The sequence below is a fragment of the Talpa occidentalis genome, unplaced genomic scaffold (assembly GCF_014898055.3).
Source record: "Talpa occidentalis isolate TD23 unplaced genomic scaffold, MPIMG_talOcc4v2.1 talOcc4.15, whole genome shotgun sequence".
Lineage (NCBI taxonomy): Eukaryota > Metazoa > Chordata > Mammalia > Eulipotyphla > Talpidae > Talpa > Talpa occidentalis.
Genome location: NW_023601543.1, coordinates 50,677,421 through 50,697,740, shown reverse-complemented (window position 1 = coordinate 50,697,740; position 20,320 = coordinate 50,677,421). Strand labels below are relative to the sequence as shown.

At 47.7% G+C, this 20,320-nt stretch overlaps 1 protein-coding gene across 1 annotated transcript; it reads right to left on the bottom strand.

Annotated features, from left to right (window-relative positions):
* Nucleotides 1-2,633: 2,633 nt before the first annotated feature.
* LAS1L (LAS1 like ribosome biogenesis factor) lies at nt 2,634-20,316 on the bottom strand (the record flags this gene model as incomplete). The annotated part of the gene is made up of 14 exons (XM_037511659.1): nt 2,634-2,987; nt 4,805-4,955; nt 5,769-6,298; nt 11,716-11,863; nt 12,210-12,416; nt 12,757-12,807; nt 13,134-13,219; nt 14,466-14,575; nt 15,421-15,467; nt 15,752-16,033; nt 17,039-17,120; nt 18,150-18,219; nt 19,189-19,314; nt 20,057-20,316. Coding segments are annotated over 14 exons (2,283 nt in total), but the record flags the coding sequence as incomplete, so codon positions are not given.
* Between the last annotated feature and the right edge of the window lie 4 nt (nt 20,317-20,320).

Below are 20,320 nucleotides of genomic sequence, written 5' to 3'. Positions count from 1 at the left end.
AGGAGTGGAGTTCAATAATTTTCATTTCTCACAAATACCCAAGTGATGCTGATTTTGGGAGAAATGTGGATCTCTACCAAAATAATTGTTCTGTGCCTTCCCCTTTTTTGTCTGCCTTGGTTTCTTAATGTATAAAATGAGGGGGCTAGCTGAGAACTAGGATTTCCTATTTTTTTAACAAGCAAAATCCATTTTACAAAAGAAATCTTATGTAGGATCCCAAAACATATACAATAGATAAAATCCAGGCTTCTCTAGAGAGTAGCAGAGGGGGAGCAAGAACTTACAGTACCCAGCTCCCCAGGAACAGGCATTCAGGCATTCACAGTACATATTTACAAAATCTCTTGACTAGAGGTGAGCTAGGTGCTCTTTGAGGGCTCCTTCAGCTGACATTCCAGGGTGTTAAAGGACAGCATTTACAACTGTATTGAAAAGGGAAGAATTGAAAGGAAATTGACTGCATTAACCGGTGCCAAAGACTGCTTTGCCTCTGCCTAATGCTTGGGTTCACATGGGACAGTAAATCTTAATTCTCATGGGCCATTGGGTTTAAGGCCCCTTTGATAATTTGGTAAAACCTGTGCACCAATTCTTAATTCAAAGAGGTGTTGGGGACTCCCTAGGCTCTTAACACAAGTTAAAACACAGCTAAGCTTTGGAAACAGCCCAAATGCCCAAAAATAGATGACTGGATCAAGAAGATGTGGTACATATATACCATGGAATATTACTCAGCATTCAAAAAGATAAACACATGCAATTTGCAGCAACATGGATGGCGCTGGAAGGGATCATGCTCAGCAAAATAAGTCAAAAAGAAAAAGAAAAATACCGGATGGTCTCACTCATAGCAGGAATCTAGAAAACTTAAATAAGGGACCAGGAAAATGAATAACTATAAGTGAAAATCAAAATCAACAAAAAAACTATGAACCAGAGACACTTTTTGGGGGGTGGGGGGCGGGAGGGGAGGGATTGGGTCAGAATGGGGGGTTTGCAATTGTATGGGGGAATATAAAAATAAAATTTATTATTTAAAAAAAAAAAAAAAAAAAAAAACCTCGACTGGGGCCTCCCCTGGTGGCGAAGCGGTTGAGTGCTGGGCTGTGAGGCTGCCCACAGCCTCTGCAGCGCCAGTTCGTTCCCCAGCCAGCGGCGAGGTCCCTCCCACCCCCCACCCAAACAAACAAACAAAAAAACCTCGACTGGACTCTGGTGTGATATTTACACTAAATTTCTCCTGGGCATTTTCATAGCATAAGCCTTCTCCTTCCTCAGCTAACTCAGGGCTGGAATGCTGCTGCTTCTGTCCCTTGCTTCCCCTTCTGTCCTCAAATTTGTCCCCCCAAAGATGCCCACTCTCTCATCCGGCTATTTCTTCCCAGTATGGGGATGGGGGATAACTTCATGGCATACTAGAACTCCTTTATGATACTTAGCAGAAGCATTAGATAATCAAAATTAGTGACTGTCCTTTCTCACTGGGCAGAAGGCTCCGAGGGCTAAGAATGTGGTTTATTCATCCATGTTTCTCGACAGTTTAGGACTGACACAGGATAGGCAGTGTGTCTGAGGGAATTGGTCTCTAATCTGACTCCAAAGCCCACCACAGGGAGGTCCACTTTATTTTTTCTGTGTCAAAGGAGTGGGAAAGTCATAAACATTTCCCTTTGGTTTTCATATGTTGTTTGGTACCAAATGAAGGAAGGCAGGGAAATAAGCCACAAGGCTATTTAGTATCAGCCTGGGTAGTCTTCATGCTGTCAGGGAGGTTCTGAGGTGGCTGGGCTCTGTAGCCAGCAATGCATTTCCTCTGGGGTTTATGCTTCCAAGTGAGTTGACAGTACTTTATAGCTAAGGGGAGCAGAAAGGCTGGAGGCAGGCAGAAGGTATGAGTGGGGCCTGGTGGTGAGAACAATCTGGGGCAAAGGAATTGCAACAGGGTGGTCCCCAGGAAAGGGGGAGGTTCCCTGCCCCACCCAAGGGAGGGTGGAGCTGAGCAGGAAGAGGAGAAGCTGAAGAAGAGACTGAGGAAGGAAGGAACAGGATGGAGCCAGGAGACCTGGAGGAGGCGCATGGAGCCTAGAGACACGTAAAGAAACTGCGCTTGTCTTTTGGTCGTGGACGGGGTGACCCAGATGTGGGTGAGACCTGTGGGGAGGTGACAATGGCAGCTTTTATCTTGATGTTGATTTTGCTCTTTTCCTTCCGGGCTTGTCCGGTTGTTTGTGACCCTTTGCTGTGGGTCCCCACTGGAAGATGCTTTAGACTTGTAGCAGGCTTTGGGGCCTTGTTCTGGGCCGATCCCATATGGATGGACTTTTACCCACGAGGGGACGGGTAACTTTGGGTGCTTCATTTAGAAACTAGACTCTTTGCCTTTCCTGTATTGTTTCCTAGTTTTATTAAAGTTCCTTCCCATTAAAGTCTCCTATGTTTTGTGTTGATGCGGCGGATGGCAGAACCCATTTAGAATAGGCAGGTTTGCGGGGTTTGGGCTACCCCTCTCCCTGTCCTATAACAGAATCACCTCCCACTCGAAGGCCTATTATAATCCCGCCATCTCTGGAGCCTCTAGAATAAAGCAAGGACTACATAAGTCTGGCCCAGAACACACACCCTCATCTCACAAACAACAGTTGATTATTTATTGTATTTCAAGGTAAAACAAAAAAGGCCCAAACATATTCAAATTTTCACCACTGCAGAAAGCTGAGCTTAAGTGGCTAGTATAGGTTGTCTCCCAGGTTATTTCATGGGCATCAGGTACACTGGGGAAGGGTGTGTGGGGGACAGGGGAGGGGGTTGTTGCCCCAGGAGGGCTGGAAGAACATATGCATCAGGGCAGGTATCAGAAGAGCTGCAGGCCAGTTTTAAGCCCATGTAGCTGGCCTTGGTTCCAGAGCAGGCCCTCCAATTTACTGCTGCTGTTGCTGCCATTGCTGCAGTTGCCACTGCCAGTGCCACAGCTCAGGCCCAGAGTACTGTGGAGAGAGAACAGGGGTCAGATAGGAAAAAAGGTTGCATTTGGCTCTGAAGAGCTAAGTATGCTTGATGTGTATGTGCCTATGAAAAGGGCCCACTGTCCCACCTGGCTTTATAAAGAAGAGACTGGAATAAATGTGAGAAACTACTTAGGATGCCCCCATGATGGCTCTGCCTTTTCTTCAGCTGAAGGAAAGGAGGAAAGAATGGCCTTTTCAAATGAAACATTATGTAGAGCCAGTAGCAGAACTATTTGGATTGAGGTAGGAGAAGGACCCAAACCAACCCACTCCCAGGAAGATACTGAAAGTGGCTGCCTAAACACACTGACTTCCAAGGCCCTAGAGCTTGGGGAAAGACCCTGGGCTAGATCCTTTCCTCCCACCCCCAAGAGCTGGTTACGAGGCCCAAGGCCAGGCTGGGACTGTAGGGATAGGCCAAGCACCATCCTAGAACTACACAATTGCCCTAAATGAGATGACAGCAGGCCCTCCCTCACCCTGGCCTAACTCAGAACATTTTTGCTTCCCCTGCTTCTTGCAAGTCAAAGGTCCTTCCAGGTTGATGAGGGTGACAGCTGAGAGCCCATCATCCTTCCCTTCAGGCAGATCCACGATTAAACTACTGCAGCTGAAAAAACCCTTAGAGATGATCTAGTCCCAGCCCCCTCCCATCACCCATCATTTTCCAACTGAGGCCCAGACATGAAAAGGCATATACCCATGGCATATAGCCAAGTCAGGGGTGGGGCAAAGACAAGGTTCAGGGAAGGTGGTGTGGGGTGGGATGGGGGGTGAGCCATGTCCACTCTTGCAGAGGAAGCCTACCTACTAGCGGGGGTCTGGATTTAACAATTCCATCTACCCACACTTAACCTTTGATACCCTGATGCTCATCAAGCCATCCTGGCCCAAGTGGAGAGGTTGTTTCTCTCAGACGTGTGGGACCCACTCCCAACTACAGACCACCTGGCTTTCCCCAGCTGTCTCTTCTCCAAGAGGCATGCTGCTGGCCCAAGACACTGTCTATAGCACTGCCTTGGGCATGGCCTGGTGTTGGGGCCCCTGGGTCCTATAGCCCTCCAGAGGAAGGACGTATCTCCCCAGGAGTGGGCAGATGGCACAGGAACAGACTGTTTCAGGGGCCCGCAGGGGTCTCTCTCTGGTACTCACAAGATTCTCCCGGTCACAATGGCCCCCGCATTCCGGAATGTACAGGCCTCTGGACGGGATCCTTTGTGTTACCAGCAGAGCCCCTCAGCAAGGGCTGCCTGGGTCCTGGCTCCCTGATGACCCAAGGGCTCCCACGCCTGTGATCCAGAGGCGAGTTTCGAGGGAGAGCATGGAGTCCTGCACAGGCTTTGCTACCAAGATGCCTGGACAGTGCAGGAAGGCCTACTGATTACTCTGAGTACCTGTGGACAGATCCCATCCCCTTTCTGGGCTTCAGTTTTCTCCTCAGGAACATGAAAAAGTTGAATTAGAGCATCCATTCTTGACCTTTTGGCGCTGGTGGACCCTTTACAGAATCGGTCAACAGCTATGGACTTTTCTCCTCCCAACCTGTGTGTACTCATACGTGTGTGCACACACATGCACACACATGCAAAAACTGGATGCATCTGAGAGAAGTGCAAAGCCAGTTCTGTATGACTTCCTCACTGGCTCCCCCAAATAGAGGCTGGGAGACCTGACAAAGGCACTGATTGGGGAAAGCTACCCCCCCCCACATTGTGTCGTCCTCTCCCTTTCTCCCCTCCTTTCCCCTGTAGGAGGCAGAGAAAGGGGTGAGAAATCCTGCTGCCATGGGCACTCACCCATTTTTGCACTTTGGAGGTTCCAGCCGCTGCTCTAATACAGGCTGGTCCAGAAGATACATGGTGTCATAATTCTCCAGCATTAGCTCTGCTGGATCCTCAGTCTGACCTGGCATTCGGCCTAAAGGAAAGGTGTCCCATCGCACATCTTCTATAGAACAAAGGGCCGAGTCAAGAGCTGGTTCTCAGATGGTTGACATCACACAGGCTATGGCCCACATCTACCTGCCTTCAGTGTGTACACATACATACAAACACATACACACACACCAAACTGTTCATTCCTTTGAGGTTTCCCTGCGTTAACATTCCTGCTGCCTTTACCTAAAAGAGGGTACTCAAAAACCCACCCTCATGAGCAAACTTATGTTCCCCTACTTTTTTATCATTCAATCCTTCCTGTTCCCTCCTGGCTTTATCGAACTTGTATGTGGACCATGAAACCACACCACTTTAATTCTCACTCTTCTGATCTTACTTATACCTCCTCTGACTTAATGCCCTTGATGCCTTCTTTCTCATACACACAGCAAAACTCTATCTTATCACCATCCAGCCTCTATGTGTATATACACACTCCTGTATACAGAAAGCTCTTTTGTCTCCCTGTCCCTGGATCACCACATGTGATAAACACATGCAGAATCACATACCCGTCCATCCCTCTCTCACTTCTCTTGCCTGTTTTGTTGCCCCATACTCATACCCTTAACATCCCTTCTGAATGTGCTCTCTGCATGAAGCAGTTAATAGGCTGGTAGTACTTAAGTCCCCAGCACTTACACACACCATCGTAAGGTGAAAGAAATCTACCTGTCACCATACACCGAGCTGCTTCCCAGGCTTGCTCACACTGGATAGCACCTGCAACTTTCCATCTCTTCTCTAGGGTGGAGGGGAGACTCAAGAATCAACCAGACAAGGAAGATTAGTGCAGGGCCACAGTGCATATTAGGCTTCTTACCTGAGCTAACTTGCCATGCAGAGCCCTGCAAAGCTTCTCTTTTCTGGGCAAGGAGTAAGGCATTCTCAGCAGTAGGAGTCTCCTCCTCTGTAGAGAAAGGCCCCATCTCCATTCTGTCTTCCTCCTCCTCCTCCTCATCATCATCTTCATCATCATCATCCTCATCCTCATCATCCTCATCCTCCTCTTCCTCCCACTTCTCCTGGACATCATTTTCGTCTTCTTCATCTTCCTCCTCCTCCACATGGTCTTCCAAGACAACTTTCTCTTCCTCCTCATCTTCCTTGATATCATTAAGGGTACCCTGCTCCCCCTGATGCTGACCTTTTCCTTCAGGCCTGGAGCAGCAGTCAGCTGGTTTGAGGTTCCAATACAGTCTATCCAGTGTGTATGGAGACTTCCCAAGGGAGGAAGTCTCTGAGCCCTCTTGCACCAGGCTCTTATCTCCACTCTGAGTATAAATGGAACAGATGTGCAGAAGCTTCTCCTGCTCCTCGTCAGGCAGGACCTGACCCATGGCTTTGAAGATGCTGAGCAAAGGGAGGGATGAGGTAAGAAAGATTCAAAATCTCAAGTCACTTCATACCCCAACACTTCAAGGTTTGAATTTGGTCTGTGACCTTCTAGATCTGCCTCTGAAAGGCAATGCAGTAGAGCAGAGAGAACACAGAAAGAACAGGACCATGGACCCAGAACAAATTCTACAATTCACGTCTGACTCACTTCTATTCTTAGGAAAATAAGGACAACAATGGTAAATGACTTATAGGGTGGGTGGGAGTAAATAACAGCTTATATAGAATGCCTGGCACAGTGCCTAGCACATAGTGGGCAGGCAATAAATGATAGCTATTAGTCTGTACTAAAACGCTACGTAAATAAACAAACTAGCCAACAGGCCTGAAAAACATGAGAATAGCAGATCCCTCTCTCCTTCTGGCCTAGCTGGATAGTCTGTCCTGAGTCCCAAAGATATGCCTGGAAGTATACCGGGCACCTTCTGAGCGGAAAACAAAGTGGGATCACTTTCTGGGAACAACTATGGCCCAGCCTGGAATGCAGAAAAAGGGAAAAAAAAAGCAACAGCTGACAAGAGAAAGCAGGATGTGGGAGGGAGGCCTGATGAGCACTTTGTGTCCTCAGGCACTGTAGGAGCTGGGGAGAGGCCGAGAGCACAAAGAGGGCAGGAGAGATCAAGGGAGGGTTTCTTGCAGATTCAAGAGCTCTCACACTGCGCACTGTGGTGCTTTGTGTGCAGTGAGAGGAGCCTGGTTTGAGGGGAAGGGCTCTGCTGAGGAAGAGAAGGCTACAAGGTTATGTGTGTGCTGGGCAGGGGAGTCACCTTCCACCCTGTGCACAGGTTAAGGTTGCATTTCTAAAGATCACCATGTTGGGCCTCCCCTGGTGGCGCAGCAGTTGAGCACTGGGCTGCGAGGCTGCACGCAGCCACTGCAGCACCAGTTTTTCCCTCGGCTGCCGGTGAGGGTCCCACAAAAAAAAAAAAAAAATCACCATGTTGCCCCTGTGGAGGATGGTCTGGTCAAGGTGGCCTGGAGGCAGGGGCAGGGAGACCAAGGAGAGTTGGTGAGGAATGAATGACCTAGGACACTGGTAGTGGAGAGGTGGGGGAGAGAAGCTGTGAAGGACAGACAGAGCAGGGCTTGGTGACCAGATAGCAGGGGTCTGGCAGTGGAGAGTTAAAGATGATGACATTGTGCACACACAGGATGACACTAATAGCAAAACCACCAACAGACACAGAGCCATCAGGAAGGAGAACCCCTGGGGAGGAAGAGGGTGAGCATCCCTTGCAGAACCCCACATACAATCCGGCACCCTGGGAGGCACCTGGTTATGCTGGAGTCATGGGCAGGGTGGACAGATGGCTAGTTTTCATGAGGGTGTGTCAAGTTTGACTACCAAGGCACTGTGTGCTCCGCGGGTGGCCTCTCTCTGGGTCCCACAGGTGCACTGACCACACATGGCCTCTGCTCACTAGTTGCTGGGAGAGGGCCGTAGGAGACTGACTTCACTGGGAGACCCTCTCTGCAGGGCTAATTTTATATTCTGAGAAGACACTGGCTCAAATTGAATTGACATTGGCTGGCTGGGGAAGCTCTTGAAAAGTTTCCAGCTTTACTGGAGGAAAAGTCAGAGAAACTCTTCCTTCTGACTCTGTCCATTAGCACGATTAATAATAAATATTCCCAGGCCTCCCCAGTGGCACAGTGGTTGAGCGCTGGGCTGACGAAGCTGCCCGCAACCTCTGCAGCACAAGTTCAATCCCCAGCCGCTGGCGAGGGTCCCACATGGCGCGCAGACATCTCCTGCCGCCCGCTGCTCCCCTCAGCAATGTACTTCATCGGTCTGCCTGTTCTGCTCCCCGCTCTGGCTCTGGCGAATTCTTTCACCCCCAGTCCCCGGCTTCTGACTGTACCCAGTGCTTGTATAAATAAATAAATCTTTAAAAAGATAATAAATATTCCCAGGCACTTGATATTGGCGAGATGCAGTATCACCGATGTTTATTATTACCCACCCCCTATCCTGAGCTGTCTAGTCTGAGCACTGAGGTGCAGGATGACACAAATCTTAAAAATGCCTCTCCTTCCTTGGGCTCAAGACTAAGAAAGTCGCCAGTCAGGATGGTGGACAAAAGGTTGACTTTGGACTCAGAAGACCAGGGCCAAATCCCTGTCCCACCATAAACAGATTATGCAACTTCTCTGGTTAACGCTCTTCTCTCCTCAGAGACTCAATGTCGTCTGTCATGTAAGGGTGTGATACCACTACTGAAAGGTTGCCATGTCAAATAAAATGTAGTAATGTGTACAAAAAGCACAGCACCATGTCTGACCCTTAGTTGCCAGTGATAGCTTTCATTCTTCCTCTGGGGAAAACAAAAGCCATGTTCTGTAGACACCTACTGACACACACTCTCTGGCAACAGTGCAATCTAGTGGAACACTGTAGAGAGGGCACAGGAGAAAGGACAGGATATCTGGATCTGGCCCCAGCTCAGACATGTGGACTTGCCAATGACTTGCAGCATTACACCTACCAAAACCCCATTTCCCAATTTTTACAAAGGGATTAGGAATAGATTCACTGATTATCTGGGAAAGACGGGATCTGTGCACAAGAAATCGTACCCAAGTGAGCCGCTGTTACTGCTGGCATGTGTTGCATTCTCTGGTATGCTTGGGTTGGAAGAAGGTCTCTGTGGTGCAGACTTCTCCGAGACCAGCAGCTTCCACTCTGCAGGCACTTAGGATTGGAAAGTACCTTGAAGGCCACCTATCCAAACCTCTCCATGCTGCTCTTTTTACTCCCTCCCCACATTGCATATCCATGCCATGTTCCTTCTGACTTCGTAACTTTTATTCTTTCTCCTGCCTGAAAGCCTGCTATGTGATGATTGCCTGAACCAGGCCTTCTTGGTTTTCCTCCCAGTTTCCCACCCATCCATATCATTTCTAACATAGAATATACACATTTGGAGATTTGGCTGTTTGATTCAGTCCCATCTCCTGGAGGTTTTGCTCTGGCTGACTTTTTCTACAAGGCTTTTTTTTTTTTTTTTCCTTATACGCTATTACTCATCCCCAAATGTTGTCAGGGCACAAGAAAGACTTTTTGACTTTATTGGTGGGGGTTGGGGGGGGAGACAGGGAGCTAAAAGGGTCTTGACATCCAGATTACCACTTCATTTATTCCCTAGGGATAGTCAGCTCCCACCAGACAGCACTGCTGGCAATGAAACAGCAGAGTATAGTTTAGTTCAACAGCATTTACTGAAGTCTATTTGGGGCCTATATTTATGTGGTATGCTGGGGCACAGATGGTGAATACGGAGCCCTTGCCCTCAAAAAGATTAGTTTGATGGAGGGAAGGAGACACGAGGCGAAATATACATGGCAACACAAAATCTCATATTTGGAAAGAACTTGAGAGTCAACATGATAGGGTACATGGGCCACCTCCAAGTGAGATGAGGAACAGAGAAGGAAGAGCACTTTGGGGTTGGGGTGGAGAGTTAGATGACCAATTCTCTTTTGGCCATAGTAAGGTGCCTGTGGGCTATCCAAGGGGAGATATTTGACATGTTACCACATATAGGAGGTTCTTATGGGAAAGCCTGCACTAGAGAGAGAGATTTGGGTTTGGGTACTTTATAGGAACTTGTAAAAAAGCACAGGCCTTTCCAGGGAGTGGTAAAAAGCATCAATAGAGCAGACAAAACGATGGACAAGGGCCCGGTAGATTTAGTAATAAGGAGGCTGAAGAAGCTCTCGCAGTAAATGCAAGGGTAGTGACAAAATTTTGAGGTTGTAGAGTATAGACTATTCTTCTGAGATATTTTATGGGAGGGGAAGGAGTAATAAACTGGTGATAACCTAACAGAGGGATGCAGGGGAAATGGTGATTTTGCTTATGTTGCTGTTGTTTTAAGATGAGAAAAATCAGGCATATTCATAGGTTGAAGAACAAGAACCAGTAGAACAAGGGAGAAGCTGGGGGTGAGGTCCCAGCAATGATGGCAGAGGTGGTTCCAGAGCACAGGTAGAGCAGGCTTTGAGGTAGGCAAGGCCACCTCATCCTGAGACTGGCGAGAAGGTTGAGTGTAGCTGTAGATCAGTTCACGAGTGCTGGACCTTAGGTCGAGGGGGCCCTGCTGGATGCCTCAATGTGCTTGAGGAAGCTAGGGTGAAATGGGAGATGGGGAGGGACTGAGGTGAATAGTAAAAGGGTTTAGAACAGTCAGGAAATGGAAGAGAAAGTGGGCAGAAAACAGGTAAAAGTTTCAGACAAGCAGAACTGAGGCCTGGCTCAAGATTAAAAATCCTATCTCTGCAGTGGCAGTAATCCGCAGGGCTATGTGGTTTTCTCCAGCAGAGCTCAGCTACCTGGGCTGACGAGTAGGGGAAGCAGAGTGGGGAGGATCAATCTCAGCCGGGGCGGGGGGGTGGATTGCAAGTCAGAAATGCCAAAGGATGGGCAGAGCTGAGTATGCTGATGATGAGTGGCTAAAGTAATCACCCACAGAAAGGACTGAGGGGAGGCAAGGTTGACGGAGGCAAGAAATGGAGTAATGGATGTCTGGATGTAGGCAAAGAGATATCAGGGTGAAAACTGGAAGGGCAAGAGGTTGTGGTCACTGAGTAGGCTGCTGGGATGTCAGCTTTCAGAGATGAAACAGTTCTGAGTGATAGAAATGGGTTGCTAAGTGTAGTGGAGATTGAAGGTCACTGGAGTTGAAGAGCTGTAGTGTCAGATGCATCACTCAAATGAAATAGCTGTTTCAGAAAGCAGGAAGAGAATAGGGTGCTAAAGGCTTTCATGAGTATGACAGAAGTAGCTTAGAATCAGGAAATGACAGAGAAGAGGAAAGGGAGACAACCATAGATATTTACAGGAACCAATGCAATAATTAATTCAGTTTGATCATAACATCTAGGGTGGATAGGATAGGGAGGAATCACAGGAGGTATGGTTACCATGATAGGGCAGGGGAAAATCCAAAAGAAAGTTACATGTCAGGCTGACTAGAATTAATGAGGAAGGCAAAAGGGAGTCACTGAAGGTTGTTGAGCACCTATGCTTTGGGAAACTAATGAGAAGATAGCACTGGGCTTAGAGTCAGAAGACCTAATAAATATAAGCTACCATTTATTGTGCACTTACTCTGTACAGGCCACTGTGCTAAGCACTCTAGGGGGATTGTCTCATCTTTATCAGGCTGACTTTGCTCAGCCAGGTCTTAGGCTATATGAAGTTCAGCAAGAATACTTTATCCCTCCCCTTTCTGGGAGTCCCATCTGTTATTAAGAAAATGGGACTAGATGAACCTTGCAAGGGGCCCATCCAACTATGTCATTCTCAGGCTGTGCAGCCCTGAGGCTTATAAGACCTCACCCTCTTACCAGATGGAATTTAAGAAACTTACAGCTGAAGGAGTTGGGGGCTGGCCCAGCAAGGTGAGCCCAAGCAGGACTCAATCACCCGGGGCCAATCAAGGGAGGCAGAACAGTTGAATAACCTCCAGCTCTTTCTTGACTCCCATTGGCTTGCAGAAAATCGGCGGGCATTTCGTCCTGAGAGAGAAGAGAGAACTTGAAGAGGAAGAATCAGTAAGACCTTCCCAACCCAACCTTACAACATGAAAACCTTGGCTCTGTCCCTACCATCCCCGACGCCAGACTCTATTTCCCAATTGCTCAAAATATTCAGGGTTCTCAGCCCCAGCCCAGTTTTCTTGGCTCTGAGAAGAAAAAGATGGGAGGAAATTTGTTCCCTGCTGCCACAGAGCCTTCTTAGCAAACCTAAATCCTTAACAAGGGACATGTCTATCTGGTACTATTCAGCTGAGAGCTGAAGACAGTGGCAGATGCTCCTGCCTGGGCTGCCTTAGGCCCTGGGGCTAGGGCTAGTCTCCCTCACCAGTCTTGGTGTTAGCCACGATCAGTTCAACTGTCCATCTGAGGATGTAGGTGGGCCGGATCCCGCTGTCTCCCAAGGTTGGCAGCTCAGAAAGCATCCTCTCCAGCAAGGCCTGCGTGAAGGTCTGGGAGTGCAGGCCCCTAAGCAGGGGCTGCCAGAATTGAGAGAACGGCTTTGGCACCATGACATCGTTCAAGTCCATGTTTTCTGGTTTGTGAGGGACACCCATTGACAGGAAAATGGGAAGCAGGGGCCAATGGGATATAGGGAGAGGTGGGGGAGAGGAAGAGGGAAGGAGGGAGTAAAGAAAAGAGGGAAGAGAAGGAAAGGGTGAGAAAGAAAAAGAGGAAGAGAAGGGGAAAGAGGAGGAAAGAGAGGGGGCCCCACCACCACCCACCAACAGAGTTGCCACCACAGAACCAGGAGGAAAGAGGAGAGCAGAACATCAGGAGAGAAACCAGTTAGTATCTGGGAACCAACAAATAACTCAAAACAGTATGTAAGAAAAAGAGCTCTGATTCTAGCTTCAGCTTTGTCAATAACTCACTGTGTGACTTTGGTTCAGTACCTTCCCCTCTCTGGACCTCAGTCTGCCCATCTGTAACATGAGGATGTTGGACTAGACGACCTCACAAGGCCCTTCCAGTTCTGCTGTTCTAGCTCTCTAGCAAGTGGCTAAATCACAGTTAACACAGTACAATAATGACATTACGTTTCCCCTCTCCCCTCCCACCCCAACCAATTCCAAGGCACCTAATAATAGCCCAACAACTGCAACCTGTTCTGCTCAGCAGAGAGGGGCTTCCAGAGGGGATGGCAAGAAATAGCCCTTGCCCCCCTGCCCAAGGTCACCCAACCTACCCCTGGTGTTCCTGTGCAGGAAACACAGTACGCTAAAGCTTCAGTGAACCCCCAAGACCCTACCTTCATATTCTATCTGCAAAGCTGCCAACTGCTCAAACGTGGGGACAAGAAAGCCATCATCCAGAAAAGCATCCAGCACAGCCTCCCTGGAGCAAGAGGACACTTAATTAAGCAACCTGAAGCAGACAAAAGACCCTCACCTCCTTTCCTATTCACTCCCAAGGCAGCTAGTGTCTCCAGCTCAAGTAGCCAAAGCAGCAAGGTGAGCAAAGGAAGGGAGCTGAAAGCTGAATCTCAGGCCTCAATGTCCTGGGCATGGGCCAGAAACAGATCTGTGGGTTTTGAATAAACTTTTATCAAGCACACACTGAATGACTTAAGGACCATAACAAGGGCTACAGTTGCTACACAAACCCAAAAACACAGAGAAAAAAACCTAGGCTCACAGAAGGCAAGGACTTTTAGACTTCAGTTCCAGTTTAGCATTTTTGTTTCTTGACAGTCCTCTGATCTTCTACCCATCCCCTTCTCCCTGATTGTGCTCTTTCAGATCCTAGAGGCAGAAACTTTGAGGACTCAGTGGCAGAACCAAATATCATCCTTAGTCCCAAGGACTCTGAGAACCCAGAACAAAGATCAAAAGCTACAGGGTAATCTCTCCTCCCCATCCAGTACAAGTAAAAACAAGCAACAGCAGTCATCTCCTCCAGAACTGGAAGCTCCCCAACAGAGGTTCTTCTAGCTGACCAGTCCGAGAGGGGAAACAAGAGCTTCTAAGGTGTCACAATGCCTGCATAGTTGTCATGCTCAGATCGTTTCCTCCACTAGGCTCAAAGGAAAGAGCTGTTGTTCCATCCCTCTCCCATCTCCTCAGGTCAATATCCACTTAAAGCAGCCAGTGAGCTGCCTGCTCAGCACCAGGAGGCAAACCCTACTGTGCAGATGTACAAGGGTAATTCTTCCAGCTACTGAAGGGGCTACCCACCCAACTGATGCTGAAGGATGTGACCAAGGAGCCAAGGTTGGGCAGACATTGATAACATTTTCAGATTTAGTAGTATCCTAGGAATATCTGGGGACAATCCTAAACTATAATTTAAGCTCCACATACCAATGGACAGAGGGGAAAAAAGCTGGCCAGAAGATGGATGATAGCAGACATTCCTGCCTCTGATCATTTTAGGAACTCAGAGTAGGCAAATTCCCACTTGGTAGCTGGCAGGGCCAGGGGAAGAGGATCATGCACAATACAGTATCACTCTGTGAGGGATCAGAATTAACCCTGGCATTTCCTATAGCAAAAGTTGGCAAGCTTGAATATGGAGACCTTTTTCAGTGAGGCTGCTATACTCTACATTAGGGAGGAGGCAGCCCCTGATTACAGTTACTTACCTGTTCTCCCATATAATGCCTTTAAGCTCTGCCAGGATGCACTCTACAGGTGGAGACAGATTATTCCACGCCTTAATGGCCTGAGGCAAATGCCTAAATTTCTCCAGCACCTGTGGGCAAAAAGAGTCCCATCAGAAGACTGGTTCAGTCAGACAATTCTCCCCCACCCCTCCAAATGCCTTCCCATAGAACCTCTCAAGACCTCCCTTCAGGTGATCAAGCAGAGCATGCAAAGGTGAGCTCACAACTTCCCTATTGGCCTTGAAACTAAAAATGTCTAACACTCAAATGTCAGACTTTCTTCTCCTGCTCTCCTCCTCCTTTCCAATATCCTTAATCACCTGTGGTTTCCAACCACCAGATACCCCAATACTGAAAAATCCAGTTGGGGCATCTCTCCAGGCCTCAGGCAAAGTGATGAGGGGAAATAATGGGTTATGGAAGAAGGGATTCAGAAGACCCAGGTTCTTATCCTGGCTCTACCACTAACTGTATCTGTTACCTTGGGTAAGTCCCTTCACTGTCAATGGCTTTAATTTCCTTGTCTGTGAAAAAGAAGGATTGAGCTGAATGGTCTCTATAACTACCACCTTTCTTAAAACAGCACTCCTCAAGCTCACCTGATCTAGGAGAGTTCCTGGGTGCCATCTGCTAGTCAGCTTCAGTAATGCAGAACTATGCAATCACCTATGCCCAGTTGTTCCGTACACCAAGTGGGGCAGATTATCCACAAACTTCCATCATCTGCTCCCTTCCACTGGTGTAGAGGATCAGTCAAGCAGACTCTGCTCCTCTTGTCCTTCTGACTTTCCCCCCTCTCTTTTTCTGAGAAGTTCCCTCAAGCTTTGCTACTTTTCCTTCAAATCTTTCTCAGGACTTCTCTCAGGTAGCTGGCAAGAGGGAAGAAATGGCTGGAATAGGTGAGAACAAGTCAAGTTAAGATCCATTTTCTTACCTTAAACTGCTCCTCTTCAAATGATACAAGCAGTTCTCGGGTTCTTTCTGAAAAAAGAAAGGGAAATAGATAGGGCATTCAATCCAGTGGCCTGTTCCTGATGGGATTTTGAGTCTCTCTCACCTCATTTTTTGTGTTGTAAACTGGGAATTAAGATTCTTGTCTCACCTACTTCACAGGGCTTAAAGAAGATCATTTATGATAGTGATTTTTTAATCTAAAACTCACCGCAACCCCAGAGGAAATGCAAGCCAGGGAAATAATCAGTGTCCACACTAAGTCTGAGTCTTCTAGGCTCATGGGCCCCTCTCTGTTTCCCAAGGACACCTACCATAGAGCTCTTTATGTCTCAGAGCCTTTTCCCAATGTGGATCAACCTCTTTGTTGCCTTCACTGTCTCCGTCAGCCTTGACATCCAGCTCTGCACCTTTCCCCTCATGCTTAGGCTCTGGTCTCTGATCAGTGATGTCATCAGCAATGTTTTTATCTTCCTCTGGATCATCTTCATCTGTCTCTTCCCTGTCCTCCTCCAACTCCCAGGTTTCTCTCAGGCTATTCTCCAGTTGGCGGCACCAATAGGTCTTCTGGAGCCAATCCAGGACAAAGTAGCAGCCTAGAAGAAGGGAGGAAGAAAAGCAGTATCATAGGCATGGCCATAGACAAGCAACTTCCAACAGGTCCCCAGCTCTCCCAGCTCCCAGCCTCATCTTACAAGGCCCCAAGGGAAGAAAACTAGCTCCAAAAAAGGCACAAATCTCAAATATCCAGGGGCAGCCCCTCTCACTCTGGGTTATCCCCCTTCTCTTTGCTTTCTCCTGTCACTAGTACATCTTCTAGAAAAAAGTAATACTGGACTTGGAGATGGGATGTAAAAAACAGGGCTGGAAAGTAGAAGAACAGAGACCCTGCCCCACTAACTACTTAATGGCCTTAACTAAGTCTCTTCCCTTTTCTAGATTTGTTTCCCCAACATGAAGGGAATAGTTTGAATCAGGGGTTCTTAACTGGGATGGGGTATCTAAAGAACCCCTGGGTTCATAATACTTGGTGGCACACACTTCTTAAACCACCCCTTACTCCTCTCCTCAGACACAAAATTTAAGGCAAAGTCAAAAAACTCAGTATCAAGATATCAAACTAAATTAGAACAGTGCCAAGCCATATTGGAATATCTGAAGCAAAAGGAAAAATAAATAATATTAATTCTGTTTTTATTTAAAGTTCTGACATTGTGTTCACCATGGGGTTTCTGCACCAAAACACTATTTAACTTGATTGCTGAGCTTTTGATGCCCTCCTTAAAGTTTGTGGCTCGCTGTCTCATCCCAGTCCAAGCTCTGACCTTAGGCAGAGATCTTCCTCTCTCCACATTGCCACCACTGTGCCCGAGAGGAGTAAGGGGTGCTTTGAGAAGTGTGTGCCATCAAGTGTTATGAACCCAGGGGTTCTTTGGATACCCCATCCCAGTTAAGAACCCCTAACTCAAGCTATCCCCTTTATATTGGGGAAACAGATCTAGAAAAGGGAAGAGACTTAGTTAAGGCGATGTAAGTAGCTAGTGGGACACCAATCCCAGGTCCCTATGCTTAACTGTGATGTTTACTCCCCGGAGACTCACCTCTACGGCAGTCATTTATATGGGGCATTTTCTTGTGGGTCAACTGATGGCGAAGTTCAACAACCCAATCCGGAATATTCACCTGATTGTAGGGGAGGGTGTAAGTGCAGAAATTAGAAAATATTAAAGCTGAAGGGACCACACAAATGAGTTAGCCTGGCTTCTCCCAAATTTATAGATAAGAGAAAATGAGGTCCTGAGAAGCAGTTCTGATCTTAGTGGTAGAGTCAACATTAGATAGTGGCTCTCCTAATTTGTTTTATTGTTTTGTGGAGGTAGTCTTGCAGATTCAAAAAGATACTAGCCTCCCCTAACCACCAACCACTCTTGTCCAACATAGAGATACTGGTCTGTACCAGTCTCTTTACCTAGGTACCCTTTACCTCCCTCCCTCTGTCCTACACCTTGTCCAAGTAGCACCTCTTAATGACCAAAAATCTGCCTGCCCTCTGGGCACTACACACCTTAAATACTCACTCAAGGAAGGAAAGGCTGGTATTTTCATGCTGCTTGGCTGAGCTTGTCTCTTTCCTCAGATAGTCAGCTCCCTGAGGGCAGGTACTTTGACTGCCACCTCTTTCTTGTCCCCACCCAGCAGTACAATCTTTTTTTTTTTTTTAAGATATATTTATTTATTTATGCAAGTACTGGGTACAGTCAGAGGCATGGGAGGGTGAGAGAATTCACCAGAGCCAGAGTAGAGAGTAGAACAGGCAGGGTGATGAAGTACACTGCTGAGGGGAGCAGCGGGCGGCAGGAGAGGTCTGCGCGCCATGTGGGACCCTGGCCCAGCGGCTGGGGATCGAACTGGCGCTGCAGAGGCTGCCAGGCAGCTTTGCAACCCAGCGCTCAACCGCTGCACCACCGGGGAGGCCCACCCAGCAGTACAATCTTAAGTCTCAGCTTCACTGGGCCACTTCCAGCATGTTGAGCAGACCAAGACTACTGAGATAGTAGCCATAAGCAAGAGACAGGCTCTGGTGTTCTTGATGGGCTAGGTCACTAGTAGTGGGATAAGATAGTCTGACTGTCTGCTCATATCAACCCAGGACTGATTTAAAGAGTCCTTCTAGAGAGAGAGAATTAATCAAGACAACTTTATCATACACACCTCCTGAGCCAGGAACTTGAGGGGGAGCTTGGCAAACTTTGTCTTCCTTTCCGAAATAAGATTCACAAACCTGGGGTAGGGGAAAAAATAAGTGGCACAGCCCAAGTAACATAACTGTTTTATTAAAACTAGTTGGGGCTGCAAAACACCCTGCATGTCCACAATCTTTCCAGTGACTATTCTATCCTGTTCCAATGGTTGGCATCAGCCATAACAGGGATGGGTTCCATCCAGTCTGCCCTCTACTGAAGCCCTATAGATGAGTAAGACACTAGTCCAGTCTTGAGGAGACCTGTCTAGAGTAAGTAATCATGACACAATATAACATATCATACTAAAACACAATATGTTACAAATGTAAGAACAAAAGTTTACATCAAATGATATGGAAAGCACAGCTAAAGGAAGGAGAAGGTAAGAAGAGCTAGGAAGGACCTACTGGCAACAAAGGGAACGGTATGCGGTGAGCAAAGACTTTAACAGATGTGAAAACTCAGTGGCAGCCTTTTTCTCAAAGTAGTGAGTCTCTAGAACTATTTGAGTTACTTTGTAAGTCAGGAACTTCTAGCCCATGTCTCCACTTACACCACTTAGCAACATTTCAGTGTTCATGGAGAGAAGGAGGAAAGGCTGAGTGGTGCTAGGTATAGATAGGGGCAGGATTGGAAAATTCACATTACATCATGACCAAGAACATAGAGCCAGTCAGAAAAGTTCCTTTGGGTAACAGTTAAAGGGAAAGAAATGATAAAACTGTCAAAGCTATAAGAGACCCACAGGGATCACTGGCAGTGAACCAATCCGACATTCCAAGCAAGAGGGAAAAGAAATATAAAAGAGAGAAGGCTTTCAGGAAAAGAAAACGAAGAATGTGTGCTGACAGGTGATACCAAAAGCTGTCAAGTCAATCAATCACAGGCTGACTCACAGAGATACACAGGGTATTTTGCTTCAGGTAGCACCTGGAGACAAGATTTCCTTATCACATGCTATACCCACACCCACCTCCACCCCCCACCCCAACCAATGTAGGTCTTACCTGACCAGTGCCATGCCATAGAGCAGTCTAAGTTCATCAGTGCCCAAGCCACCAGTTACATCCATGAGCTTACAGCGTACCAGGTCAGCAGTAGAGGCCACTGCCAGGGGGAGTTCGTTTCCTAACCTAAAGGGTCACAGTCCAGTACCATCATAAAAGTCCCTTTCACTGGTCCACCCTCCACCTCAGAATTTAGGTTGATGTAGCCTATCCCTACTATATACTGGCTCGAGTGAATGAACAGACAAATCAAGAAGGTGGGAAGAGGGTAATGACCCTGGAATCCAAAAGTATACAGGGCATGAAAGGCTGGCTAGGCTATACATAATACACCTAACTGCAACACAATCAAACAATTAAGTGTGGATACACCCCTTTCCCTCACCCTGAAACTCTCAAATCATTCAGCTAGAGAAGACCCTTATCCCTTGAGACCTTTATCTCGTTTTTCTGTTCCCAACTCTATCTTACCAACCTGACTGAAGCACCCCATTCAAACATGGTTTTGCAGGCAAGTCGAAACCAGAAATCCTCCCTAGGGAGCTAACCTACGCCTTAAATCCTGGTTCAGCCACACTGGTCTCTTGTACATCCTCCCCAAGATTAATGAAGGTAAGAGCTAAACCTCACAAATTTGACAAAAGGGTTGTTGAGGCACACCTCCTTTCTTTCTACAAATGGAAAGAGCAAGAGCTTGGCTGCTACTTTTTCCCAGGCACCTGGGTGAAGGGTAACGCCCAAACCAATCATAGGGGCACCATTAGACAATTTGGGTAAGTCTGGCAAATAGGGCTTTATAGGAATTATACAAAAGAGGAGGTGAGGAGCCATCGGCACACTGGCAGGAAGACTGAATCTGTCGCCTTACCTGCTCCTCCACACGGTGATACGGTTCAAGGCATACCGTTGCAATTTATGGTCGTCGCAGAACAAATACACCGTCACCTGATCCCACTCGGCCCTACTGAGCCAGGCGACAACGACGCGATGGGCCCAGAGTGGCGATGACCCGTTTTCTTTGACGCACTTTCCGCACCACGCACTCCACACGCGATCCATTCCCCGGGGACCCAGACCTGGCGGGCCCCGAATTCCCTCCAGACACGGACTCTCTGCCAGGCCTGGTGCCACC